General features: G+C 57.7%; 2 protein-coding genes across 9 annotated transcripts in view; one reads left to right on the top strand and one right to left on the bottom strand.

The window, feature by feature from the left end:
* The window catches only part of CLSTN1 (calsyntenin 1), a 77,674-nt gene extending 69,106 nt beyond the window's left edge, over positions 1–8,568 (top strand). For 2 of the 4 annotated variants that reach the window (XM_035727021.1, XM_035727020.1), the window contains 8 exons: positions 1,393–1,550; positions 2,732–2,880; positions 3,113–3,339; positions 3,828–3,998; positions 4,370–4,515; positions 5,637–5,772; positions 6,107–6,291; positions 6,736–6,948. In XM_035727021.1, the coding sequence (XP_035582914.1) occupies positions 1,393–1,550; positions 2,732–2,880; positions 3,113–3,339; positions 3,828–3,998; positions 4,370–4,515; positions 5,637–5,772; positions 6,107–6,291; positions 6,736–6,936 (1,373 nt within the window). In that variant the 3' untranslated portion in view covers positions 6,937–6,948. Of the gene's footprint in view, positions 1–159; positions 217–1,392; positions 1,551–2,731; positions 2,881–3,112; positions 3,340–3,827; positions 3,999–4,369; positions 4,516–5,636; positions 5,773–6,106; positions 6,292–6,735 lie in introns of all 4 variants that reach the window. The other 2 variants (XM_027599017.2, XM_035727019.1) reach the window with 2 other exon arrangements.
* Positions 8,569–9,280: 712 nt separating this feature from the next.
* Positions 9,281–25,809, bottom strand: part of PIK3CD (phosphatidylinositol-4,5-bisphosphate 3-kinase catalytic subunit delta) — a 49,003-nt gene continuing 32,474 nt past the window's right edge. For 3 of the 5 annotated variants that reach the window (XM_027598963.2, XM_027598984.2, XM_027598973.2), the window contains 22 exons: positions 21,440–21,612; positions 19,211–19,439; positions 18,894–19,123; positions 18,290–18,469; positions 17,895–18,044; positions 17,294–17,383; positions 15,988–16,209; positions 15,335–15,431; positions 15,113–15,243; positions 14,597–14,647; positions 14,361–14,528; positions 14,147–14,268; positions 13,865–14,008; positions 13,618–13,717; positions 13,292–13,470; positions 13,074–13,186; positions 12,813–12,891; positions 12,089–12,256; positions 11,365–11,488; positions 11,097–11,242; positions 10,821–10,953; positions 9,281–10,166 (listed from right to left, as the gene is read on the bottom strand). In XM_027598963.2, the coding sequence (XP_027454764.1) occupies positions 10,029–10,166; positions 10,821–10,953; positions 11,097–11,242; positions 11,365–11,488; positions 12,089–12,256; positions 12,813–12,891; positions 13,074–13,186; positions 13,292–13,470; positions 13,618–13,717; positions 13,865–14,008; positions 14,147–14,268; positions 14,361–14,528; positions 14,597–14,647; positions 15,113–15,243; positions 15,335–15,431; positions 15,988–16,209; positions 17,294–17,383; positions 17,895–18,044; positions 18,290–18,469; positions 18,894–19,123; positions 19,211–19,439; positions 21,440–21,580 (3,135 nt within the window). In that variant the 5' untranslated portion in view covers positions 21,581–21,612 and the 3' untranslated portion in view covers positions 9,281–10,028. Of the gene's footprint in view, positions 10,167–10,820; positions 10,954–11,096; positions 11,243–11,364; positions 11,489–12,088; positions 12,257–12,812; positions 12,892–13,073; positions 13,187–13,291; positions 13,471–13,617; positions 13,718–13,864; positions 14,009–14,146; positions 14,269–14,360; positions 14,529–14,596; positions 14,648–15,112; positions 15,244–15,334; positions 15,432–15,987; positions 16,210–17,293; positions 17,384–17,894; positions 18,045–18,289; positions 18,470–18,893; positions 19,124–19,210; positions 19,440–21,439; positions 21,613–25,319; positions 25,366–25,809 lie in introns of those variants that run through there. The other 2 variants (XM_027598989.2, XM_027598997.2) reach the window with 2 other exon arrangements.

Genomic DNA, 25,809 nt, shown 5'->3' with positions numbered 1-25,809 from the left:
TAAGTTTGCTTGGGGGAGGGGAGGCGTCCCTAAGGGGCCAAGACGAGAATTCTCTTTGTGTTTTATATTCGGTAGCTTTTCAAGACTAATTTTCAAGTTCCAGTGTGAAGAGCCTAACCTCTTGGTCCTTTTTATTGTCTTTGTCTTGCTTTTCTACAGAGTATCCAGCATTTGAAAATGACAATGAAACCGAGTCTGTGCCTGTGGCCTCTACAGGTTGCTGGATCTTTCCCTACGGTTCACTCTTGTGTTTCATTTAAAGACGAGACATCAATTCATTCCACATTTCGCATGAAATGCCCGAGTTGCATTTTGGTCCCAGAACCATTTGAGCTGCTGCTTTGCATTATGCTCCCCCCACTGCTTCACAGGATTGACCCTTTTTTTGCCCAGTCTGATCCCAGTTGCAGTGAGGGCAAATGACTCATCAATGCACTGCACTAATGGGACTCCTCCCCACCCCCCAATCAGATTTGACCCTGATCCCACTGCATGAGGCTCCCTGCTGAAATCTCACAGGCCACATCAGGGAGGCCACCTCCTGGTTCCCCTGTGGCTGAACCACGAGACAGGAAGAGACTCATTACTAGATTCTCTATCCTGACCGATACTAAATTTTAGACAAATGTTTCTTAGAAATCTCAGTCCCTGGTGATGGCTCATAGTGTCTAATGTCCTTATCAGGAACGAGACATGCTGTGGACATTGGTCTCCTTTGTCATTGCGAGAATAAGTTCTGTTTCACCTGCTTTGGGCTCTTGGCTACAGTCCATCAGGGGCCACTTTCTGGGTCTCCATTTTCCTTGTAACACCATCAGTTCCCAGTTATCCTTAGTCGTGGGGGCTGGCCCGATGGGACTCAGCCAAATAGCAGCCACGCGAGGCCACTCACATGCAGGCTGGGGGAGTAAGCGGCCCTCTTCCTCGTCCTGTTGGTGTGGGTTCGTTCCCAAGTTTGCATGTGTCCCTGAGTGTGCTCAGTCAGAAAAAGCAGCCCAGAGTGTGACCCAGCTGATCGAGAAGGCGGTGACCCAGGAGGCTGGTGCTAATGGAAAATGTCACCAGTGCACAGGGTGATGGGGGCAGCATAGGCCACCCTTTCCAGGGAGTGGCCGGTTGCGTGGGGACACCCATGGGACCTCTTGGCTTCCGGGCTTCGGGTGAGGGAGCCCCACCACCTCTTTTCTCCATGCCATGTGCATGATCATAAACGATTTAATTTCTCCATTGCGCTTCCATGTAGATTGCAAGGCTAACAGGATTTGGTACAAACTAACCCGCATGTCCCTCCATCCAGCTGCCACCGCCGGTAACGCTGCATTGTGAGGTAAAGCAGGAGGCCCCGGGCCGTGCACGTAACTGCCTGCTTTGTCCCCCCCCCGTGTTCCTAAGGTGGTGAGCTGCACATGACCCAGTTTTTCCGAGGTAACCTGGCCGGCCTGACCGTCCGTTCCGGGAAACTCGCTGACAAGAAGGTGATCGACTGTCTTTATACCTGCAAAGAAGGGCTGGACCTGCAGGTCCCCGAAGACAGCGGCAGAGGCGTGGAGGTAACCTTGGCATTGCCTTGCACGGCCCTCGCGACCTCCTCGAGCACCGGCATGCAGGCTGCTGGCAAAGGACTGATGTGTTTACTCACAACACCTCTGACCCCAAACTTGGGGGGAGGGGGTTCCCAGGAGCCAGTCCCCACCTCTCCAGACACCTGCACCTCCAGGTGTCCTGCAAGTCGCTTCACTTCTGACACTGACTCCCAGGAGTTAGCACAGAGCCTGCAGAAGAGGGCTCGGTGCCACCACACTGCCCCCGCTGCAGATGCTGTGTGCAGGTGCCGGGCCCTTGGGTTACCCACACTGCTGTCCAGCTTCACTACAAAGTTAGGCGCTCCCGTTATCCCCCACTCTTTTGGGTTTCAGTAATTTGCTTGAACTACTCAGAAAACTGCAGAAAACACGTTGCTTACTACTGCTGGTTTATTAGAAAGAATACAACTCAGGAACAACCAGATGGAGACATTGCAGAAGGCAAGGAAGTGGGGAGGAGGAAGGAGCTCCCCTCTGCCCCGGGAGCGCCACCCTCCCACACACGGGAAGCTCCCAAACCCTGTCCTTCAGGGGTGTTTACGGAGCTTTTGTTAGGTATGCACCGCTGGTTAAATCATTGGCCAGAGGTCAGGGTTGGGGCTGAACGTGCCAGCCCTGTAGTCACGTGGGCTCTGGGGTGGCCAGCTCCATCCTGAAGTGCCTCAGCCGCCCAGAAACTGCTCGTTAACACAGGTGCTGGTGTGCTTGGAAGGGGCTTATTATGAGTAACAAAAGGTGCTCTTATCACTCAGGAAATTTCCAGGGTGTGGGGGTCTCTGTGCCAGAAACTGGGGATAGAGACCAAATATATATATGTATATATATTTCTTTCTTTCTTTTTAAGATTTTATCATTTTTAAGTAATCTCTGCACCCAGCATGGGGCTTGGACTCACAATCGCGCAGTCAAGTCACACACGACGCCGACTGAGCCCGCCGGGCGCCCTTTTATTTCTTACGCCACAGACGCATTCACGCCTTCGGTGTTTTCCCTCGAACAAGAGGGTCTTGTCGCTGCAGTTCCGTGAGGTTTCCTGCCCAGGTCCCCAGTCCAGACCGATCCCCAGCTGACCCTCTTTCTCTGCCAGAGTGTGTTTGAACTTCTGGCAGTTTGAACCCTTTTTTTCTCGCCCTCTGGCCTGATTTCAGATCCATACGAACCCCAGTCAGTTGGCGTTGACCTTGGAGGGAGATGACATCGGGGAGCTGGATAAGGCCATGCAGCACGTTGCCTACCTGAACTCCCGGCAGTTCCCCACACCGGGGATCCGAAGACTCAAAATCACCAGCACGGTCAAGTACGTGCTGATTCTTAACTCTTGAGAAGAAAACATGTATATTTAGGTTTCTAAGACACCTCAGCCGTCGTTTGTTACCGGAGGGCATGGACGGTGTCCGTGAATGGTGTTGGGCCCGGCCGCTACCTCTGTCCCCCCAAGGGCCTGGGGAATCCATGGGCCAGTGCGTGTGTAGCCTGCAGAACCGCTTCTCAAAGCCCTGACCTTTGCCACCTCCATCGCTTGCTGGCAGGTGTTTCAACGAGGCCTCCTGCATCTCCGTGCCCCCGGTGGACGGCTACGTGATGGTGCTGCAGCCCGAGGAGCCCAAGATCAGCCTCAGTGGCGTCCACCATTTCGCTCGAGCGGCTTCTGAATTTGAAAGCCCAGAAGGGGTTTTCCTTTTCCCTGAGCTTCGGATCATCAGCACCATCACGAGAGAAGTGGAGCCTGAAGGGGAAGGAGATGCGGACCCCACAGGTAACAGCTCTGCTGGGCTAGTGGCCCTCCCCTTGGCTTGAACCCGGGTGGCTGACACCCCACAGCTGCTACCTACTTCCCGCATTCTTCTTTCCTGAGATTTTGAGAGATTTGGATGTTTCGATGTTACTCTTGGGTCTGCTCCTGGAATCTGACCCACGGTCGAGAGCTCATAGTGCTCCTCGGAAACCCACCTGCAGAGTCCTTTCCTCCTTTTCCAGTGGGATGTCCGGATCTGAGCTGCCCTTGTGCAGGCTGAGAGGATCCGGGCCGATTGCAGGGGACGATGCTGCTCCCGCTGGCTGCATGGGGGCCAGTCCTCCCAGGCACATAAGGCACCCCAGTTCTTCAAAGGGCCTGCCCTGTGCCTCTGTCATCGGTCTTTGAAAGGGCTCTGTGAGCTCGAGGACAGCCAGCAGGCCACCCAGCGTGACCGGCCTGCCTGGGCTCCCCGGCCTCTGCTATGGGTGCTTGGTCTGTTTTTGCAGTCCAAGAGTCGCTGGTGTCCGAGGAGATCGTGCATGACCTGGATACCTGTGAGGTCACAGTGGACGGGGACGAGCTGAACCCGGCCCAGGAGAGCCTGGAGGTGGACACGGCCCGCCTGCAGCAGAAGGGCATTGCAGTGAGCGCCTCCGACCTGGGCATGGTCTTCACAGGTGAGCGGGCCAAGGCCAGGCTGGGGGCGGAGCGGGAGCCTCAGCCCTGCTGGGCCCCCCCCCCCCCCCCCCCCCCCCGTCCTCTCTGAGCTCTGGGAGAGTCCTGGAGGCTCAGCATGGGCTGCTCGCCCTCTCCTGGCAGGAAGTACAGGTATTGCCCTACTTCCTGTCCTTACGAGGGGGTGGAAGTCAGGCTCGGGATGGCACCCGAGAGAGGGACGGGCGTGCCCACACACTCGCACTTCTCCCCACAACTGGAAAGCCACCACGCGTACCCGCTTGGTCCAGCCGCCCCTGGGCCCGACTCCAGCCTCCCCTGACCCTGGCTTTGACCCCAGCCAGCGGGCAGCCTTCTCACCCTGTCCCCACAGGTGTGGACACCATGGCCAGCTACGAGGAGGCGCTGCGCCTCCTGCGCTATCGGAACTGGCACACCAGGTCTCTGCTCGACCGGAAGTTCAAGCTCGTCTGCTCGGAGCTGAATGGCCGCTACGTCAGCAACGAGTTTCAGGTGGAGGTGGGTGATTGGGTGCCCACCTACGGCCCTGATGTTTGCAAACGCCATTTTTAGAGCATTCGTGTGACAACTGTCGGGGTACATCCAGGTGCGCACTAGCCTTTCCCAGCCCGGGGGGCTGCTGCAGGTTAGACCTGCGCAGGTTTGGGTGGGCCGGGGTGCAGCTGGTGTGCCCCTTTTGTGGGCGTCTGAGGGGCCTTTGGAAGGAGGTGGTCAGGAGCTAATAATACCTCGGGTGGTTAATACCTCACGAGTAGAGCCAACGTTGTTTGTTAAGATTTGACACTGCTTGAGAAAGAGCACTTCCCAGGGAACTGAAGATTCTCTGCAGGCTGCTGGCCCAGGGAGAAGGGTCCTCACGTGGGGCTGACCCGGGGGAGAGGGGTCCTGGCGGGGGGCTGGCCCCGGGTAGAGGGGTCTCGGCGAGGGGCTGGCCCAGGGGAGAGGGGTCCTGGCACGGGGCTGGCCCAGGGAGAGGGGTGCTGTGCTGTCTGCCAAGCCTGATGGTGGCAACTCAGTGCGTGGTTGTCAGAGGGTGCTCACCCTGCTCTGAAGTCTTCCACAGGCCTGGATGGGAGCCCTTCGTCACTCAGGGCTTCTGTGGTCTGAAGAAACGGGCCCAGAGTTATTCTCAGCAATCAGATGTCTGCACAGTGACCTCAGCAGCAGAATGCTGAAGTCACAGTGCTGAAGAATCGATGAGGGTTTTGTTTGAGCCAAAGGCTAACAGATTTGAAAGGAAATAAATGGTTATGATTTGTGCTCTTTCATAGTGGCTGTGGTTTTGGAGAAAAGCAGGGAAATGGGCTATGCCGGTGCGTCTCGAATGACCCGCAGTGAAGGACGGTGGTGGTGGTTTTTCTGTTCTTTTGTGGACAGGTTCTTTTATGAAATACAATGAAAGGGAATTATTAGAACAGCGCTCTATTTCTGGGATGGGTGACAGCATCAGGCAGTTATGATGTGTTTCTGAGAGCTGACCCTTAAATTTTTTCTCTGTTCCCATCCGCTCAGCACTGCTGGTCCGGGGACCCCTTTGAGCTGCGCTAGTCCCGGTAGCTTCTGAACTGCATTTCCGCCCCGGGGCCACATTCAGGCCTCTCTGTGTGTCTCTGCTGCAGGTGAACGTCATCCACACGGCCAACCCCATGGAGCACGCCAGCCACATGGCCGCACAGCCCCAGTTTGTCTACCCGGAGCACCATGCCTTCGTCGACCTCTCGGGTCACAACCTGGCCAGCCCCCATCCCTTTGCAGGTAGGACTGTGGGCAGAAGCAGGGCCGTCTGGGGCGGGTCTGGGGCCGGGGGTGGGGTGGGGGACCCCTCTCGCGTGCTGCTGGGAGCCCAGCCCCTGGTCTGAGCAGCCCTAGCTGACTGGGCTCTGTGATTCTCCGTCACCCGTGAGGGATGGAAGCATGGCAGGGCGGAAAGTGGCCAGCCCAGGGCTCGAAACCTGTGCTCAGACTTTCCTTACATCTCTTCCTGTTCTCTGGGGTCAGATGGAGCAGCCGTGTGTTCGGGGGGGGGGGGGGGGCGGGCACGACCTGGGGCGGGCACCAGCCTCACCGCCCCGTCTCCCCTCGGTCGCAGTTGTCCCCAGCACCGCCACGGTGGTGATAGTGGTGTGCGTTAGCTTCCTGGTCTTCATGATTATCCTGGGCGTGTTCCGGATCCGGGTCGCTCACCAGCGAACCATGCGGGACCAGGACGCCGGGAAGGAGAACGAGATGGATTGGGACGACTCTGCCCTGACCATCACCGTAAACCCCATGGAGGTAGGTGCCGACAGGCGGCCCCGCGACTGAAAACCACTGCAGGCCAGGGCCAGAGCGACGCGCGCCCCAGAGAAGCCACGTGGCGGTGGCACGTCCACGTTTACGTGGCTTAAATGTCACGTGAGCCACAGGACAGGTGGGCGAGGTGCAGGCGTCCCCGCTCCTCCGGTGGGCACACCGAGGGCCCAGAGAGGCCGTGTCAGAGCGCGCGTCACCGCGTCAGGGTAGAAACGCCCTCCCCCGCGCGTGACGGGCCTCCCCGGCGGCGACTAGGGCCGCGTTCCCCCTTCCGTCTGGGCTGAGGTGCCTCCCAGCGCGGGCCGGCCGTCGCCGGGGCCTGTGACGCGGGGAGTCCCTAGGTCCGCCGCCCCCGGCGGGGGGGGGGGGGGGCGCGCGCGGGGCCCCGGGGCTCGGCTCACCGCCGTCTGACCGTGTCTCCGTCAGACGTACGCGGACCAGCACGGCGCCGAGGAGGGGGAGGAGGAGGAGGAGGAGGAGGAGGAGAGCGAGGAGGGCGAGGACGACGACGACATCACCAGCGCCGAGTCCGAGAGCAGCGAGGACGAGGAGGGCGGGCACGGAGACCCGCGGAACGGGAGCAGGCAGCAGCAGCTGGAGTGGGACGACTCCACCCTCAGCTACTGAGCCGCCCGGCCGCCGCCGCCGCCGCCGCCCTGTGTCCTCCCAGGCCCGAGGGTCCACGGTGTCCAGTCATTCCGGCCCGGAGGTCCGCGGAGCCTCCCGTCGCCGCCCGCCCGCCTGTGCTTGGCGCGTAGGCCCCCCGCCCTGCACCCAGACCGCCCTTAAGTTATGTGAGGAGCTGACGCTCGCCGCCCACGGCTCGCTCTGCGCCGCCCCCTCGCGCCTCCAGGAAAGCTGCAGTGAACGGACTCGTTGACAAAGGGTTAAAATCGCTCACTCCCACCTCGTAATCTGGTTTTTTTTTTTCCTTTTTTTTTTAAAGGTTTTATTTTTTCCAAACTAGTGCATGTATAAAATGGCAGGATGGGGGTTAATATGTAGATGATGAACTGACTTTTTAATATTTTGTAAATAAATTGCGATTCCTCATGTCCTCCGTGCTAGCGTGACCCAGGACTGGCATGCAAAGTGAAGCCTGAAACACAGCGTAGGAGACCCCGCGGGCTCCTCCTGCCTCATCCCCCAGCCCGAGAGGAGAGGGACCTGCCCTGCTCGGGCCTTGCTGGGTGCACCCCCTCGGTGGGTGGGCCAGACAGTGAGGGGGAATGGACTTGCGCCCACCCCCCAGCTCAGCAGGAGGGCAGCAGGTCGGGACCCCTCTCTGGAGGCTGGACACGGCCAGGTCTTTGCTTTCGGATTCTACCCATTTCTGATCTGGCGGAGGGCTGGGGGTGCCGGGGTCCCTGGCCTCTTTCACACACTCCTCCGATGACCGGCAGCTCCTTGCGCAGGAAGCTGGACTCCTCGTGCGCAGCCTTGGGTTCATACCTACTAGATGTCCGTTGCCCTGCTGGTGAGTGTGCGTACGGACGGTGCAAAGCGTCTGGCCACTTGGTTGGAGACAGAACAGGCCTGAGTGGCCCGTACTCAGGACGTCCGAGGACAGACGCACTGCAAGGACGCCCTGTGGCCGGAAGGCAAAGTGCTAGCTTCCCCCCCACAACAGCCCCAGAGGTAAGCCCCCTCCCCAGGGGTGGGGAGCCCTGCTACTCAGCCTGGTGGGGGAGGAAAAGGAGAGGTCACGTCCCGAGCTAAAACCCCTATGGCACTTTGTTTTTAATTTACATGTAAAATTTTAGATTTCTAAAACTGGGGGAAAATCATTTTGAGTCCTGTTCTGTGATCATGACTGCTAGTCGCGAGGACACTGCGGCTGTCCTGCGTTGTGTGTGGCCGTCCTGCGCGTACTGTCACTGTACCTGCCCCGTGTAGACAATGATAGAGGCTGACGCGGACCCCGCGTGGGCCGCTTTCCGGATGTGTATATTGATGAGGCCAGAACGTGTATACACTACAATAAAGTGCTGGTTCTAACCCCAGTGGCAGTGTGTCAGCTTTGGGCCCGGTTTTGTTTTAATCCTGCATCCCCTTGCTTTGTTTTTTTGTTTTTTTGTGGTTTCTTTGACCTGAGAACACAACAGAAAAAGGCTTTTCTTTTAGTATGCTTTTACCTCTCCTGCCAAGGCTTCACAGAGTGCTGGTCTTCAACCCCCATGGGTTAAGTGTTGAACTCACCTTCCCCATACAGAACTGTTAAAAGACCAAAAAAAATAATAATAATAAAAAAAAAAAAAACCCCAGAAAAGATTCTTTCTTGGCAGGTGCACAGGCCGTGTACCTGAACCAGAACGCCAGGAAGCACATAGACTCGTTTAAATAAATAACATAACATAGAGACATACGCTCAGCTTTTCCTATTGCCAAACCGTCGAGGTGGGGCGAATGAATTCAGCACTTAGTTGGGGACAAGAGTGGGGTCAGTGGTGTTCTGTGGGTGGCACTCCCTGCTCACGGACTGTGCCTCTAACTAACCAAAGAAGGTCGGCACCTGGGTTCTTTTTTTTTTCTTAAAGCCATGCACCTGTACAGAGGGCAGCTGCTCCTGGCTCTGCCAGGCCTTGCAAGGCCTTTGAGAGACCAGTAGTGGAGCTGGGTGGGGCCCGAGGCGGCTGCTAACACCTCAGGCTCACCCGTGGGCTTCAAGAAGCCCAGATTCCTAGCCCTGTCTCCAGAGTCGGCCTCAGACGGCCGGGAGGGGCCCAGGAACCTGGCATTGCTAGAGCTCTTCAGGTCCACCGAAGGCGAAGCCTGAACTGCTTCAAGCCAAGTACTGTCAGAGGAAGACATTCCACCACAGACCGACCTCACATTTCTGATACCCGATTGCTCACCCACAGCAGGTTAAAGGGGAGAGTTCTGGAGATCAAGTCCTCCCGTGCTCAAAACCTGCCTTACGAGGCAGGAGACGGAAAATTGCACAGAGTACTCTGACCTGCGTTCGCCTTGATCCATGGTTGAGCTCCATCAAGCTCCAATCTTTTTAATATCTTGAGGACCAGCATATATTATACTTTATGGGGCTGAGGCCATTCTGAGCCATCGAGGTTCAGTGAGTGGTTTGGCTGTTTTCTTTCTTACCCGCAAACAGAATTGCTTTACAGCAGAGAGATGGGAGGAGTCCCGTACCCAAGAGTCACTTTAAAAGTGGAAAGCAAGCATCCCTGAATCTAGAGGGAACCCTGGCTTCCCCTGGGAGCTGCCCAGCGCTCAGTCAGTGGAGAGCACAAAGGTGGAGGGGGGGAACGGGGTCGTGGGCACCCTGTCAGCAGGGTGATCGCCAGGCGCCAAGCCCTGTGCAGCCCAGCGGGAGCCCGGGAAGAAGGCAGGCTTCCCGGCGGCGGGGAGAGAGCAGTCTTTGCTGGGTCCTGATTCACCAGCTGGAAGACTCGGGGTGACTTGACGGTCCTTAGCAAGATGCAGCCTCGGAGGTGCCCGACTCCCAGCGTCTCCTCAGAGCCTGAGGCTCGGATCAGGGGCGCGGGAAGACGGCGCCCCTCCCCTGTACAAAGGATGCATTTCCATTTATGGCTGTTTAGCTCCTGAAACATTTCAAGTCACAAATAAATAACCAGTGTAAACAAAAGGCAGTGTGTAGGTGCTTGCCCGTGGGGTGCCGTTCAGGCTCTTCGGCCCCAAAGGATGGCTGAGGGTGCCTGGTGCCCGGTTCCCGACGCGGGTGGGTGGCTCGCGGGCGGTTATTGCCTGTTATCTTTGGACACATTGTGGGCCAGCCAGTTCACTTTGGTCTTCCAGCTCTCCCGGAGGGCTTCATTAAACTTCACCCGGAAGTGCTTTAGAGCCTCCTCCTCTGTCTTCCCCAACGCCAGGGAGTCCTGGGGTAAAACCGCCAAAGCAGTGAGCTCGACCCGACGAGGGGCAACCCCCACCCCGCCCCGAATATGGTAAATTCCCTCCTGAAAGACTCGCAGGAAGGGAATCGGGAGACAGCCACCAACATCTCCCCTGGGAAAAGCTCTCTGTTCTGATCCCAAACCGAGATGGGTCTCCCGACCCACCCTCCAAGTAAGAAGCCAACTCCAGCCAGGAAGCCGCGGGCCCCCAAAGTCGCAGGGGTGGACAGGTGGCCTCACCTTCCGCACAGGGGGAGAGGAGGAGGGGGCAGCGTTGTTGTGCATGACCCAGGCACCACAGAGGGGCTCGTGGCCGACCACCCTCCCGACCCCCCAGCTTCTCCCACACTGAAAAGACACAGGAAGGAAAAGCAGTTTTAAACGAGGACGGAATGTATCTAATCGCGCCCTCTTGTTCGAGTGGAACCACGGCAGCCTGCGGAGGACGGGAGGGCGGGCCAGGGAGGTCCCAGCACATCTGCCACGGACCCAGGCTGACCCCCGGCTGGGTCGCGGGCGGCATGAGGAACCCCCACTGGGAGTGCCCTGTGGGGTCCACGGTGCTCGGAGGCGGGCCTCGGGGACTTGGGGGCTACCGGGTCTGCCCGACTGGGGCGGCCCTACCCTGGCATTTACCTTGAGATACTGGGTGTCTTTGGAGCAGCTGAGCTCCGGCAGGCCGGCGGCCCGCATCAGGGCGAAGAGGTGAAGGAAGAGCAGCCCGTGACGCCGCAGGATGGTGTAGGCGCGCTCACAGTAACCCCGGAATCTGCGGGGCCAGAGGGACGTGGCAGGCAGGGCTCTGGCTCCTCCCAGCCATTCCCGCCCTGCTCTCACCCTGGAAACGGCCCCCGCCCCTTCCTCCTCCAGGACCCGACCCTGAGCCCGGCCCGGGACCCCGAGCACCCTCACCTTTCAAATTTCTCACTGTTACTCGTTTTCCCCTGCTGGATCACGTGCACAAAGTCATACGTGAGGATGAATGGGACTCGCTCACGGTTGATTCCAAACTTGGTCTTGAAATTCCCCAGAAAGTGGCCAAAATCGATGTGGAACAGCTAAGAAGAGGCAGGGAGAAGCGGTCAGAGAGGAGAGTGCCCTGGTCGGGGAGGGGGGCTCCGGGAGGGAGAGACAGAAAGCCGGGAGGGTGCGGCGCACCCGGCAGCCGGCTCTGCCCTACCTGCCCATTCTCGCGGATCATGATGTTGTCGCTGTGCCGATCACCAATGCCTAGCACGTAAGTGGCCACGCAGTAGCCGGCGCAAGAGAGGGTAAACTCCTCGATGGCTCGGTCCAAGGCCTCCCTGTGTGTGTGTTGGCGGAAGGGGGATTCAAAACGGTGGGCATTTCCCAACAACTTCTACGAAGAGGTGGGGTCTGTGTCCCCTCCTCTTCAATCTGGCCTTATGACCAGTGGGACAGGGAGGAAGCGGTGTTGGGCTCATCCCACAGTCTCGGCCTTAAGACACCTGGCAGCTCTTGAATCTAACCTGTTGCCAGGCCGGTTCAGGAAGCCAGGGCCGGTCTACTTGCAGAGGGGAGGCCACGTGGAGACACGTGACCGGGGCCCGCCCGGCCGGTCAAGCCACCAGCGGCGAAGAGTTGCATGAGTGGTTCCAGGCCAGAGAACCACTTAGCTCAGCCAGCTCAAGCTGCAGGTTTGTGAGCCCATAATATCTGGTGGTGGTTTTACGTCCTTAAGCTGAGAGTGGTGGCTACATGGCGACACGGGTAACTGACCCCTGGGCTAATGGAGACCCACTCTGCCCCAACAGGGCAGGCCTGGTGCCCGGCTGAGCAAAGAAGCCGTGGAGACTGTCACGGGCCCTACCCCTCACCTTTGACTCCTCAAACTTTGACTCTTGGAAAGGAGAGGGCGTCCATCCCCCGGGCCCGGAACCTACCCAGGGTTCTTGGACTTGAGCCAGTTGAGCAGGGCATCCTTGTTGAAGGCCGCTGTGGCCGCCATGTTGCTCTTGTTGAGCTGGATGTTGGCGATGGTGTCTGAGTGAAGCACCACCTCGATGAGGCCTGTGCGGTCCCCCGTGGAGAGGCAGCCATAGGGGGTCATCCTAGCCAGGGGGGAGGAGGGGCAAGGAAATGCTGAGGTCACGGGCTGTCCCTGGGGTGGCCTGACACTCCGTCCCACCCAGAGGGGCTCAAGACAGCCAAAACAGCCCCAGGAGACGCTGCAAGGGAGGGGAGAGGCGCTGGGAGGAGTCCGTGACGCCCGGAACTCGGGGGGAAGACTCCTTGGAGAGGTCAGCACCTGCACCCAAGCTGCACAGAAGAAACGGAGGCACTTTGGCCGAGCTCATGTTTGCTCAGAGAGAAATCCAGGTGGCCTGGAAGAAGATGCCACCGCTTCCCAAGATGGGGCAGGAGGCCAGGGACGCGTGGGGCGAGGGAAGTAGTGGAGCGAGACAGACGCCGAGGACCAGGCCTTGGCCTTCTCCACCCTCACACTCTGTGGCCCCATATCGCCTCCCTTGGCCCTAATTTTAAACTGGTCTCTGCTCTTCTTAGAACAACGGGGGTGGCAGCGTTGGCTCTGACAGAGGACTCCTCCAAAGGGACAGGGTCCTAGGCCTGCAGCGAGAACGAGCGGATGACGGGAGGGCCTCTCACCTCAGGTCCAGTCCCTCCTGCTTCCACAGAACATCCATGAGCTGGATCATCTGCAGAGTCAGCATGTCCTGGCGGAGGTCTGGGCAGCCGCCCCCCGGAAGGAAAAGCACGAGCTTCTGGTGGGCTCTCCACTCCCAGCCAGGCCCAGGCCCCAGAGCCCCAGGACCCCATCCTCAGCCCGCCCTCCCCATTCCCCCCACCCAGCGCAGCACGTGTAGGGGGCCAAGGCCTCCGCGGCACTCTCCCCGGGGCCCAGCTCACCGTCCCCGTTCTTAAAGATGATGCCCACGCTGCCGTCACTGCCTGCCTCCTCATTGCTGTACATCACCCACAGGGGCTTCATCTTGGAGTCCATGAAGGTGCACTGCTCCACGCTGTGGGCCAGAAAGCAGTCAGCAGTGGGGGCGGGGGGGGGGGGGCGCTCAGCAGGGCCTCTGGCGGGGCGGGGCGGGAGGAGGCCCCGGGGGCTCGGGGCTCACCAGACTTCAGCCAGCAGCGTGCTGGGGTCCAGCGGGGACTGCAGGTTGGAGAGGGCCTCCAGGTAGGTCTCCTGGCGCATGCACAGGTGCATCAGCTCCTTGGTCTGGGGCTTGGTGGTCTTCTGGGAGCTCACTTTGACAAAGTCACTCAGGGCCTTCAGCTTGCTCAGTGCCTCCCCCTGGCAGGGAGAATGGGCCGGTGGGGTGGGGTGGGAGGCCAGGAGGGTCAGGCTCTGGGCCTCGGCCCCACCGCGGGGGCTCCAAAGGGCCCGACCCCACTCAGACAGAGCCTGGCCCAGGGCAGGGACTCAGGGCCCGAGCCTCACCTGCTTCATCAGCACCTTCATGTGGTGGGTGCTGCCCCTGCAGTAGGCTTCCATGATGAGGCCAAAGCGCAGAGCCACGGAGGGCACATGCATCTCGGAGCTGGAGGGAGGGAGGGGAGGATGGCTGAGCCTCGAGCCTGGCAGGGCCACACCCCTGGGGCCGGCAGGAACGGGGGGCCAGCAGGCCAGGGGCCCCCTCCTCCCCAGGGCCCTCAGGGAGACACAGAGGCCCCGGTGGGTCCACTACCGGAGATGCCAGAAGAGGAAGTGGCCGATCTTGCGGTTGGCCAGGGCCCGGTCCAGCAGGAACTTGGTCAGCTCGCAGTCGAGGTAGGATTCGTACTTGAGCACCTGCACCAGCTGCAGCAGGTACTGGAAAAGCTCATCGTCCCTGCGGAGAAGGGAGGCCGGTCTCACCTGAGCAGACCCCAGGCAAGGTTCAACCCTCACCGGGCCCGGCTCCGCCTTCCGGGGACAGTCAGGACCGCACCGCCCTCCTGAGGAGCAGGGAGCCCCCGGGGGGCCTCACGTCAGCTTCCGCAGAGACTTGATGGCGAAGGAGCCCACGTGGCGGTCGGGGAAGCTGAAGTCCAGCAGCTCCAGGGCGCTCAGGACAGGCAACTCGGGCCAGGAGCACAGCAGGTAGAGCATCTGGGGGGGGGGGGGGGCGGGGCCGGTGGTCAAGGTGCGGGGCCAGGCGGGAGGCCCTTCCCCCCTTCCCCCACCCCTCCCCTGCCCCCCACCTGGGCCACGTCCTCGTGCTTGTTCCACTTGGTGACCAGCAGCAGGCGGGCCAGCGCCTCGGGGAAGCGCTCCTGGACCTCGTGCCGCATCTTCCACACCAGGTCCTTCTCATGCTCATACAGCTCCCCGGACCCCCGCCGCTCCAGGATTTCCCGCAGCTGCAGCTGCTGAGGGGTGCAGGCAGGGTGAGCTGCGGCCCAGCCTGGCGCCCCACCAGCCCCGGGCCGCGGCTCACCTCCTCCTCACTGAAGCGCCCGTGCTCCCCGTGCCGCCCGAGCTCCAGAATCTGCAACGAGTGGCCCCGTCTCAGCGGAGACCCCGGACCCTGGGCCAGCCCTGGCAGGGCCCCAGGGCCGGCGGGGGAGGGGGGAGGGTGTCAACCGCTCGGCACCCCTGACCTTGCGGGGCCTGCGACCCTCAGCGGTGAAGGCTCTCCTGTGCACCGCATCTCTGCCTCCACCCCACAGATGCCAGGAGCATCTCTCCCACCAGCTGTGACAACCAAAAGTGTCTCTGGACATTGCCCCAAGTCCCCCGGGGAGCCACATGGCCCTGACCGAGAACCACTGCTCTAGAGCACATGAGGGTTCTAGAGAGCTAAGGAAGTCCCCAGCTGTGTGGGTGACCAAGCCCCAGCCCTGGGCACCTTAGGGGATGGGCGGGGCGAGCCCCAGAGGCAGGGTCAAGAATAGTCATCTTTAGTCCCACAGCCTCTGGACCATCCCAGACCCTGGATGGCGAGGGGGCTGACCTTGTCCAGGGTGGGGTAGTACACAGGGTAGGGGGCCACCTCAGGGAGGCAGATGACGAGGGCCGCAGCGCTCTCCGTGTTGGGGTTACTCCGCACTGTTCCCGTGGGGTTCAGCAGCTCCCCTTTCTCGTCTGGACACAGGGACAGACGGGAGTTGCCCGGGGAATGCCACCATCCGGGAGCCCGCTCCCCTGCGCCTCTCTCCCTTGCTCCCGGGCGCACCTGGGACAGACGGCCACATGTACAGGCAGCATTCCCCGGTCTTGAGCTGGTCCTTGTAGTCAAACAGCATGAGGTTGGCCCAGGCGATGGGGCAGTCCTGGGAAAGAGCACGGGCAAGTGAGGGCCAGCGGCGGCAGGGCCAAGCTCCCTGCCCCCGCCCAGACTCCCTGCGAGGAAGGCAGCAAGGTCAGCCACCTCTCGGCTCCCTTCTGCTCCCAGAGGCATCCCTACTGCCGGCTTCTTGAGAAACCCCCAAACAAACCACACCGGCCCCAAAAGGCTGGCCCAGCTCGGCTGTGGGGTAAGTCGGCGTGGCTCAGTGGCCGGTCACATCCTGGGCCTGGTGACTCAGGGCCCACCCCCCCCACTCCTTCCCCGCTGGCTGCTGACTCAGGACACCCTGCTCCCTGTGAGGACAGTGTGCTTGTCCTTCCAACCCAGAGAGCGGCCTCCAGGTTCCCAGGTGCCTCCGAGTCACCCTGCTCATCAGCCCTGGGACCCAGAACCGTCACACGGCAGAGATGGTGGCCAGGATGGGAGGGAGGGTCGCCCCCATCCCCACCCCCCGAGGTGCACGCCTGCTCAGAGTGGACCGGGGAGCGGGGAGCGGCTCCCGGAGGCCCGGCCCCAGCCCCCCAGCCAGCCCCACCCACCGCCTTCTTGGACTTCTTCTTGGTGGAGCGAGCCTTCTTGGCCTTCTCGATCACGGCGTAAAGTGCAAAGCAGAGACGGGCCATGCGAGGCAGGTCGCAGATGTTGATGTCGAACTCCAGCCGCTGTTTCCACACGGGCTCCGAGCACACGCTCACCTCCGAGCTGGACACCGTCTTGCACAGCGTCTCGTTGCCGTGGAAGAGCCCAGCCTGCACCACAAGCTGGGCGGGGGGGGGTGCGGGGGTCGGTGCCAGGCGGCAGAGGCCCAGCCCCCCGCTCCCCTCCGAGGTTCTCTCCCACCCACCTAAGGCTCAAAGCTCCTGAAACGTCCTTATTTCACATGGATCTGAATCCCACTTCCCACTCGGAAGAAAGTGGCGCCGAAGGGGGGCGGCTGACTGCTTGAGTGGGACAAGGGGCCACAGGGTGAAGGGAAGGGTACCATGGGCGCTACGCATGGGCTCCCCACGACTCTGTGGGACCCCGGGGCATGTCGCTTCCCTGCTCGGGGCCTCAATTTCCCCACTGGGGCTTGGGAACTCCAGGGGCCCTTCTCGCTCCGCTACCCACGAGCTCCCTCCACAGCTCAGAATCATATGAGCCCCGTGGGCAGGCAAGGATTTCATGCCACCTGAACACCCCTACCCTGCTTCCTCCAACTGCACCTTGACAGCCCTCAGGGCCCAGCCAGAAAGCTGCCCCCATCCAGGGCTCCAGGATGCCATCAGGGAAACCCAGCCCTGCCTGCTTGTGAAATCACCCCGACAAAAAGTGCTCCACATAAGAGACTGGACCTCTGTGGACCCAAGCGTAACATCCAGCAAATGGGACAATGAAATAAGCACCTCGCGAGCTGTCCTGGGGACAGAGGGAGATGGGGTGTGGGAACAGCCCCAAAGCGAAGCGGGCTTGGCCCCCAGGGGTCCAGGCGGCAGGCCTCCCAAGTGGCCCCTGGGAGTCCCAAGGCCCCGGGGCCCAGCCAGAGCCGCTCCCGCACTTGTCACCTCCCAGACCCTGCAGTTCTCACATCCCTGGGCCTGGGCCTGGCCCCACAACTTCCACCCGAGTCAAATACCCAGAACTTGTTGGGCCTGGTTTCTACGAATTAGCCTCTCTGGCCGGCCAGCCAGCTCCCCTCCCCCCTTCCTGTTTTGAAGCAGCTCACAACCACCCCAGGCAGGGATGCTGGGTAATGTGGTCAGGTGGCTTTCATGTGACGCCCCCCTTCTTCCTCTGCCATCCCTCTAGACCACAGCCACCTTGTTTGTGCAGAAAACATCCCCCCTCCCCCCAGGAGCCCCCTACCTTCATCCGCTCATCGGCATTCACTTTGCTGCCCTGAATCAGCTCCACGCGGAAAGGCTGCTCCAGGGACCACAGGGACAGAGAAGAAGGCTGGGGCGGGCCGGAGGGGGAGAAGCAGGGCCGTCAAAGCAGAGGAATCCAGGGGAGCTCCCGAGGCTAGCGCCCCTGGCCCCTCCCAAGGCCCGTGGCCACCCGTGGGTGGGGTGAGTGTTGCTGGTTGGGGATAAGGCTCAGGTGCCCACCCGCGATGCCAGCCGCTTTGTCAGGAAACCTGCCATGCAGCCGCCCCAGGACCCCCGAGCTCTGCCGGGCATGGCGTTCTGTCTCTCTCTCCAGTACAGGGGGCAGGAGAAGGGCAGCCCGTGAGCCGGGCCTGGGAGCTGCCCCGGGAAGCTCAAACAGCACCCCCTGCCGCTGCACACCGCTGTGGTGGTGGCAGGCCAAGCTCAAGGCCCAGCTCTTAACACTGACCCACCAAGGAGCATGAGACCAGGGGCCCTGGACCCACCGCCAACCCGCAGCGTTGCCACTGGGCTCTAGGGTTGGCCGACAGCGGGGAGGAAGGGATGGAGGGGAGGGGAGGTGGAAGGCACCGGCTCACCTTCTTCATGGGAATGGGGGGTGGTTTGGTGCGTGGTTTCTGGACTTGGGGGGCAGGGTCGCTCTGCTCGTCCCGCATGGCCAGGATGGACGAGGAGTGCACCATGGTCAGGTGGGGGGTCAGCCCGCTGTGCAGGCAGCTGCAGATGTACTGTGATGGGGGGGCAGAGTGAGTGGCCGATGGGGCAGCCCCAACCTTGTCCGGATAAGGGACACTCCCCAGTGCCGACTACCGCCGGTCCCAGGCCTTCCAGCCTCTCCTGCTGACCCTTCTGCCCTCACCCACTTCCTGAAGATGGAGCCCTCCTTGTGCCCCTGGGGAGGGCGGCTGAGCAAGGGGATCCCCAAAGGCCCAGCTCCCCACACCCCGCGGGCCCCAGGAGCGCCGCCCCTTACCTGGAACTGGTACAGGGGGTAGCTGCCGTACAGGTATTCATGCTTTCCGTTCACCTGCAGCGTGTAGTCCTCAGGCTGCTCCACCAGGGGCTGCCGGAACACGGTGGCCTTCTTCCGGAGCGCACACGCCATCAGCGCCAGTGGTACGTCCTTGGTGGACACCTGGAAGGTGAAGCTCTCCTGGGGGGAGGAGGGAGGGTCAGCCCTCCACCCTCGTGGAGGGCCCACGCATTCTGGGACGCAGAGGGTGGCGCTGCCTATTTGTCTGGAATAGCCCCCCCCCCGGCCCCCCGAACGCGAGGCAGAGTCTGATGAAGGCACACGGCCAACACCCCGGAAATAGTTATCGAATGAATGAATGGACCCATGACCAAGGCCATCGGGTCATTCGGCCTTGTCCAACTTGCCCGGTGGGACGTCGGCCCAAGCCCCTCATCACAGGCATGGGTGCCCCACCAATGCCCCCCTGGTGCCCCTGGGAGGAGAGCGAATCTGGGGTGCTGGTGGAGGGCTGGGAAGTCTCACGGGAAGCAGCCCCCTAGTGGGCCCCGGAGCCCTCACGCTGCCAACGGGCCAGCGTCCCCCGCAGGAGCCACGGGCTCACCTCGCTGCCCTCAAACTTGACGTTGACCAGGAGGGCCCGGGTGGGGCCCCGCAGGGTGCCGGCCCCCCAGCTCCGGGCCGAGGGCTCCAGCTGCAGAGGGAAGCTGTACTGAAGCCAGGCCTCCCAGCCCAGCTGCTGCCGGCGGGCGGCCGCCTCCTCGCAGAACTGGCGCATCTTGGTGCGAAAGGCATTCACTTCGGGGTCATGCAGGGAGTCGAACTCATGGAGGCCTGAGAGGCGGGGAGGCTGGGTCAGCGCGGGGGGCCGGGGGCCGGGGGCCGGGGCGGGGCCCGCCCGCGCGCGCGCGCGCGGGTCACCTTTGCCGATGAGGAGGCTGATCTGTGAGTTGACCAGCTTCTTCACCCTGTCCCCCTCTCGGGCCACCAGACGCAGCACTGGCAGGAAGGGCTGGATGTCGCAGAGCCGCCGCTGCTCGTCCTCCAGTTCTTGCTGCTCTGCGGTCTGGTTGACGCAGGTGAACACATAGGCCTCGGGGTCGCTGAGCATGTGGAAGAGTGGCTCATACTGGGCTCGGTGCCACAACACCTGAGGGGACAGCGGCCGGTCAGCCCCTCCGGCCGAGGCGAGCAGGGCCACAGGTGGCCGCGAGGTGGCTGGGGGCTGGCCTCAGTCAGCCCTGCACGACCCTGACCAGAGGGCAAAGCCAAGATGCCCAAACCCCGTCCTCTCCTGACCCCTTAAGTGCTGACCACATGGGACCCCGGGAGTCTCTGTCGCTGCCCTTCTGTGGAGGGCGCCTGGAATAGGCTAAAAGTCTGTCCACAGTCTCCTCTGTATGTTACCCTTGAGAGACGGCCGGCCGGACATGACCTCCAGGCACCCCCCAGCTCAGCGTTCTGGCGTTCATCACCCTGATTTCCAAATGTTGGCAACGAATTCAGAAGAGCTGAACACACGGAGATAGCTGTCAAACCCTCTACGGGCTGTGTTCAGCTAGGGCGGTCAGTGGGCGCCCTCAGGGAAAGGCGTCCCCAGGGACCCCTGGGAGAGCCATCCAAGGGTCAAGCTTTATTGCAAAGGTGTTCACCACTGAGTCACAGAGAAGATGGAAAAAAGAATAGTCCCATTCTTCTTCCATGAGGGATGTATAATTATGGTCCATCAGCACGAAGGGATAGCATGGGGAGCGTGACCCAGAATCTGGGGATAGCTGTATGAACGGGCACAGAAGGCTCCAAGAGACATGCTAAGTAGGAAAAAAAAAAAAAAAACCCAAGGTATGTAACAGCAGATATAATTCAAGCCCATTTCTGTAAAAACAACTCGAATAAACATCATAATGAATAGAGACGGGGATTTGACAAAAGGAACTAGGGTTTGCAGGCAAAACCTGGTCCACTCCCAAGTTACTAGAAGACAGCCATGCCCACTCATTTACATGGAGTCTAAGGCTGTTCTGGACCCACACTGGCAGAGCTGAGTGGTTGCGACAAATACCAGATGGTCAGCCAAGCCTCAAATATTCACCAGCTGGCCTCTTGGATAAAGAAAAGTATGAAGAAACTGAAGGCAAATTGGGGTGTGTGCAGGGACCCATGTGTTTTGCATTTCTGCACTGTTGGAATTGTAGTAGGATGCATGTATGGTTCAGAAAAATCAGATTACCCTTAAAATAGAGTTAATCACATGAAAAATGTGTTATAATGTTAACTCAGGGAAAAAAAAAGATCTCAAAGTTCATAATCGGAATTATCACAAAAAACAACACTCCATAGAAAACAGGAAACACCCGAAGTGTTAACTGTGGTTGTCTTATAAGGGCTGGATCACAGGTGATTTTTTTCCTTCTTCTACTTTTTCCTATTTTCCCCAATCAATATGTCCATATTACTTTTGAAATGTGGGGGGGGGGGAGGGAAAGGAAATTTAATTAAAAAAAAAAATCTCCCAGGAAGGGGAGATTAAAAAAGCAAAATAAAACGTCAAGGATGATCCACGATCCACTGCTTCTTTCCTTTTTTTTTTTGATCCACTCCCAAGTACAAGCTTTTAAAATTCTGAGCTGAGGTCTTGTCCTCTGGCGTGAGCCACTAAATCCCACACTTCGCAAGTGGCGCAAGCCCTCTGCAAGATCACAAGACACTCTCTGCCAAATACTTTCCAGATGTCTAACCCTTTGACTCAGTAATCCACCCTGAAAATTATTCAACAGAACCCAAAACTATTTCCAAAGATGATGTTTACTATGATGACAGCTCTATGGAGAAAAGACCGATAAGACTCTTTTAAGTGGCTAGGGCTGGGGATCGGTTCCAGAAATGATAGCACTGTCATGGAGAGAAGAAAAAGCCACCATGGGAACCACAGCCCGAGGCTCCCACTGGAATCTAGAGAGGGTAATCCTGCCCCGATAAAGGGAGAAGCTGCATTCAAAATGCTAGCTGGGCTCTAACTATAAGCTTGCAAAAAAATTTTAGATATTATTTATCTTTTGAAATTTGTTTTATAGGATCTCAAATCTGAGCCTGAGCATCTGTCTGTCTGTCTCTCCCTCTGAGTTCCAAGCTCGAAGGTCGGGATCGTACCTTCTTGATGGTGCTGAGGTTGGCATTCCGGGACACAGGGAAGTTCAGATAGACCCCGGTGGGCAACAGGAAGTCAACGGCCACACTCTGATTCTCCTCCTTGGTCCAGAATTCCATGGGGCAGTCAAGCCCAGGGGGCATCCTGCACTTTCACTTCTCAGACCCCGCTTGTCCTGAAAAGGAAGGAAAGGCAAAATGAGCCATCCCAAACGTGCTGGATGAATCCTTTGAAAGGATCCTCTGGAAAGCAGAATGTCAGGACCTTTGGTGGCAGGAGGGTCCGGAAGGAGTCTCTCCCGCGGGCACCTGAGGCTCGCCTCCCTCTTGGCCTCATCCTTCCTGGGGTGGCTTTATTGCCCCCCAGGCCCCCCCTCACCTCTCATCACACCCCGCATCCCTCACCACAGTGGCCCAAATTCAAGACACCAACAGACCCTTTCCAAATCATTTTTTCTCAGGAACGCATACACATGGAAGATCCCTCCACGACCACCAGCCGGCAGCCAGAGGCAGGGGACGGCAGGGTCGCTGGTCAGACAACCCAGGACTCGAGAAGGACCAAAGGATGCAGTTCTTGGAAACTCTTCCTTCCTTCCTTCCTTCCTTCCTTCCTTCCTCCCTCCCTCCCTCCCTTTCTTTCTTTCTTGCTTCTTCTTTCTTTCTTTCATATTTTATTTATTTATTTGACACAGAGAGAGAGCACAAGCAGGGGGAGAGGCAGAGGGAGAGGGAGAAACAGGCTCCCCGCCGAGCAGGGGGCCCGATGCGGGGCTCGATCCCAGGACCCTGGGATCATGACCCAAGCCGAAGGCAGCCACCTAACTGACTGAACCACTCAGGCGCCCCTCTTGGAAACTTTCTAACCAGAAATAATCACGTGGCTTAAAAACGGCTTTGGCCATCAAACAATTTGTTGAAATAGCTCAATCATACCAAACCCCCCTGAGTCATACCCACTCCTCAGTAACAAAATGCTATAGACACAATTAAAGGTCTTTCGAGTATCTCCCCTGCTCCAGGCTACCACCATCTGGATTCTGGTTGTTTATAATTTCCATGCATGTTTTTATACTTTGATTATACTAATATGTATTCACAAACGATTCCCAATATTTTTGCATGCTTTCAAACTTTATATGAATAGGGAGTCGTTATGTTCTTTAGGCTAATCCGAGGGGATACATGTAGCTCTAGATCATTCATTGTAACTATTGTGCTATTTCTCTGTGTTAATAAACCACAATTTATTTACCCCTTCTCTTGTTGATGAACCTCAGGGTTTGTTTCCACTCTTTTTGGTTATTACAAACAATGCTACAATGTATATCCTTACACACCTCACTTTGTGTGTATGTAGAGTGGGGATGAGTGTTGTCCAAAGAAACACAATGCGAACCACATGCATCATGTCAAAGTTGCCAGTAGCCACATTCAAAAGAAGTAAAAAGATAAAAATTAAGTTTAGTCATCTACTTTGCTTAACCCAATATATCCAAAATATAGTCATTTCAAAATGTCCATCAACATAGCAAAATTACTAATGAGATATTTTACATTCTTTTGGGAGGGCATGAAGTCTTTGAAATCTGGTGTGCATTTTCACTTAGAGCACACTGCAGCTTGGGTACTAGATTTCCATCAGAAATACCTTATCTATATGTCAATGTCGTACACTTTACGGATGAAAAAGGAGGGCCGCGGACTCCAGTTGCTCCAAATATACTGAAAAGTTTTCCAAGAAACGAGTTGAGTACCCGTTCTTATATTTGAATGAATCAAAATGAAATAAAATGCTTAGAAATGTTATTCCTCAGTCCCTCTCCCGCATGTCCAGTGCTCAAGAGAGACCCGTGGCAAGGGGCCGCCACGCTGGACCGCACGGGTCCAGGGGAACTGTGGGATCACAGCCATAACCTATGACAGCTAGAACAAGATCCTGAGCTTTACTAAAGTAAAGCAGTGGTGCCCATTAGCAATGGCACCGGCGTTGTCCGCGGCTTACTCTCCCCATCTCCGTCAGCACTTGGTATCGTCCCATTCACTCATTTCTGCCAATCTGATGGGCACGGAAGGCTCTTTTGTCGTTTTAATTTATATTTCCCTGATTAGCCATAAAATATTTATCTTCTGCAAATAGCCTGCTTATAAATTTTGCCCATTTTTTTTTCCTGTGGGGTTGTCTTTTCCTTATTGGTTTATAGGGTTTTTTAAAATATACTCTAGATTCAATTCCTCTGTTGATTAAATGAGTTGGAGATCTCTTCTTTTGGTCCAAGTCACCTTTTCACTTTGTTTATGGTGCCTTTTTTTGGTGAGGAAATTTTGTAATGCTGATGTAGTCAAATATTGTCCTTTATGTTTTATGATTTTTTATTCTTTCAAAAAAGATTTCCTTACCTTAGGGTCACATCCTTGTAGATTTAAATGACTTTGAAAAATAGTTGAAAGAGATTGTTTAGTTTATGAGAGATATTTTTGGGGGGGCTCTGCCAATAGGGCCCAGACCTCAGCCTTGTAGAAGGGCTGGATGCAGAATCCGCCTGGAGCTGCAGGACATGCGTATCACGCTGGCGCAACCATGTTACCACTGCTGGGATCCACTTCCTCTGATTGTAAAACCACATCCTACTTTGGGTTCCTCTTTCTGAGAATGGCCAGGCCAAAGGTTTTCTTTTTGATTCAAAATGTAGTGGGGGGGGCAGGCAGGAATCCTCGAGAATCCACTTACAATGCTAAATGTGCTTTGGCCATGCTCAGGATGTCAGGGGCACCTTCGGCCACTCGATCCCGAGGCCAAGATGAGCACATGTAGCATGAGCTCCTTAGGACTCCAGCCAAAGGGGCGGTGCCTGAGACAAATGCACCCCCTTGCTCTTCTGCCCCTTAGTGCTGTGGAATGAAGCCTTCAACTACACTTACCCACCTGGGATGCGTGGACATACTTTCATGCATAAAGCTCGTGCCTAAGGAAGGAAGACCCAGAATGGTGTTGGCAGCACATAATCAGATGCCAGAGATTCAAGAGGAGGAAGCAGGAACCCTCTCTCTCTTGGCGGGCCCAAGACCCAGGTGCAGCTACTCACAAGCCCCAACTCTCTATGAAGCTCAGACTCATCACTCTGCAACGTATGGGACAAAGATGCCAACTAATCCAGGGACTTTAGAACTGCTCCAAGAATGCAACTGGGTACAACCGCTTTGGCAAAGTATCTACTCTTGGTAGTATCTACTAAAACTGAGCACATGGTGCCCTATGACCCAGCAATTAATTGCACGCCTAGGTATACACTCACCAGAAACATGAGTCCATGTGCAAGAAGAAACACAAACAAGACTGTCTACAGCACTGCTATTCCCCATAGCCCCAAACTGGAAACTTCCCAAATGCGCATCCAGAGTATAATGGGGAAATAAATGATGGTCTCTTTTCCCAATGGAATGTTACATGGCAATGAGGATGAACGACCTACAAATGCACACAACAGTATAAACGAAGCTCATAAACAGGCTGAACAGAAGAAGTCAGGCAAAAAAGCGTATGTGCTCATGATTCTAATTATCCAGAGAACACAGGCAGAGCTCATTTATATTGGCAGAGGAAAAGACAGGGGTGACCCCAGAAGGAGGGCAGTTACCCCAGGGGAAAGGGGTATTGAGGGGCTTCTGGGGGCTGGTACTTTTCAGTTTCTTGATCTGGAAGCTGGGGACTTTTCACAAAGGCAACACACCCTCAGTTCAAGTGGTTCAGCCAAGTTGATTTCACTCCTGGCCACTAGCATGGCCTGAGCCTCAGGCCCAGCCAATCAGAGCCCTGAATTTCGTCCCCCGGCCGCAGGGATTGGATTGGAACCAGGAAGGGGGTTTGGGCCCGGCCAATCACCGTGTGTCCTCTCCTGGCCACGGATTCCAGGTTGGGCACGAGAACGTCAAGTCAGTCCAGGGCGTTTGACATCGGACTTCTTTGGGTACTGCATCCTGGGGTAGCAAAAAAGAGAGAGTAGCCACCTAGAGCTGCCGGTGACCACCTCCTGCCGCTCTTAGGGGTGAAACCTGATAAAAGACCACCACGAAGGAGAGGCGAGCTCAGAGTAGAGCGGTGGGGTCCTGAAGACATCCTCCGAACCCCTGGATGCAGGCATGCCTGACGCTACGCTCTGTCCTTGGACGTTTCAGTTCTTTCAGCCAAAAAACCCTCCCTGCCTCCCGCCCCCAATCTTTTTTTTAACTTAGAGCAGTTTGAGTTGGTTTTGGGGGTTTTTTTTGGATGTTTTTTGTTTTTTGTTTTTTGGTCACTTGCAGCTGCACGTTCCATTTTAGCTTTTAGTGTTTAGAAGGTTCTTTCCTTGGAAATTGGCCTGCCTCTAGGAGCC

The sequence above is a fragment of the Zalophus californianus genome, chromosome 4, assembly GCF_009762305.2.
Source record: "Zalophus californianus isolate mZalCal1 chromosome 4, mZalCal1.pri.v2, whole genome shotgun sequence".
NCBI lineage: Eukaryota > Metazoa > Chordata > Mammalia > Carnivora > Otariidae > Zalophus > Zalophus californianus.
The sequence above is the reverse complement of the archived record's forward strand: the minus strand, read 5'-3'. Positions and strand labels throughout refer to the sequence as shown.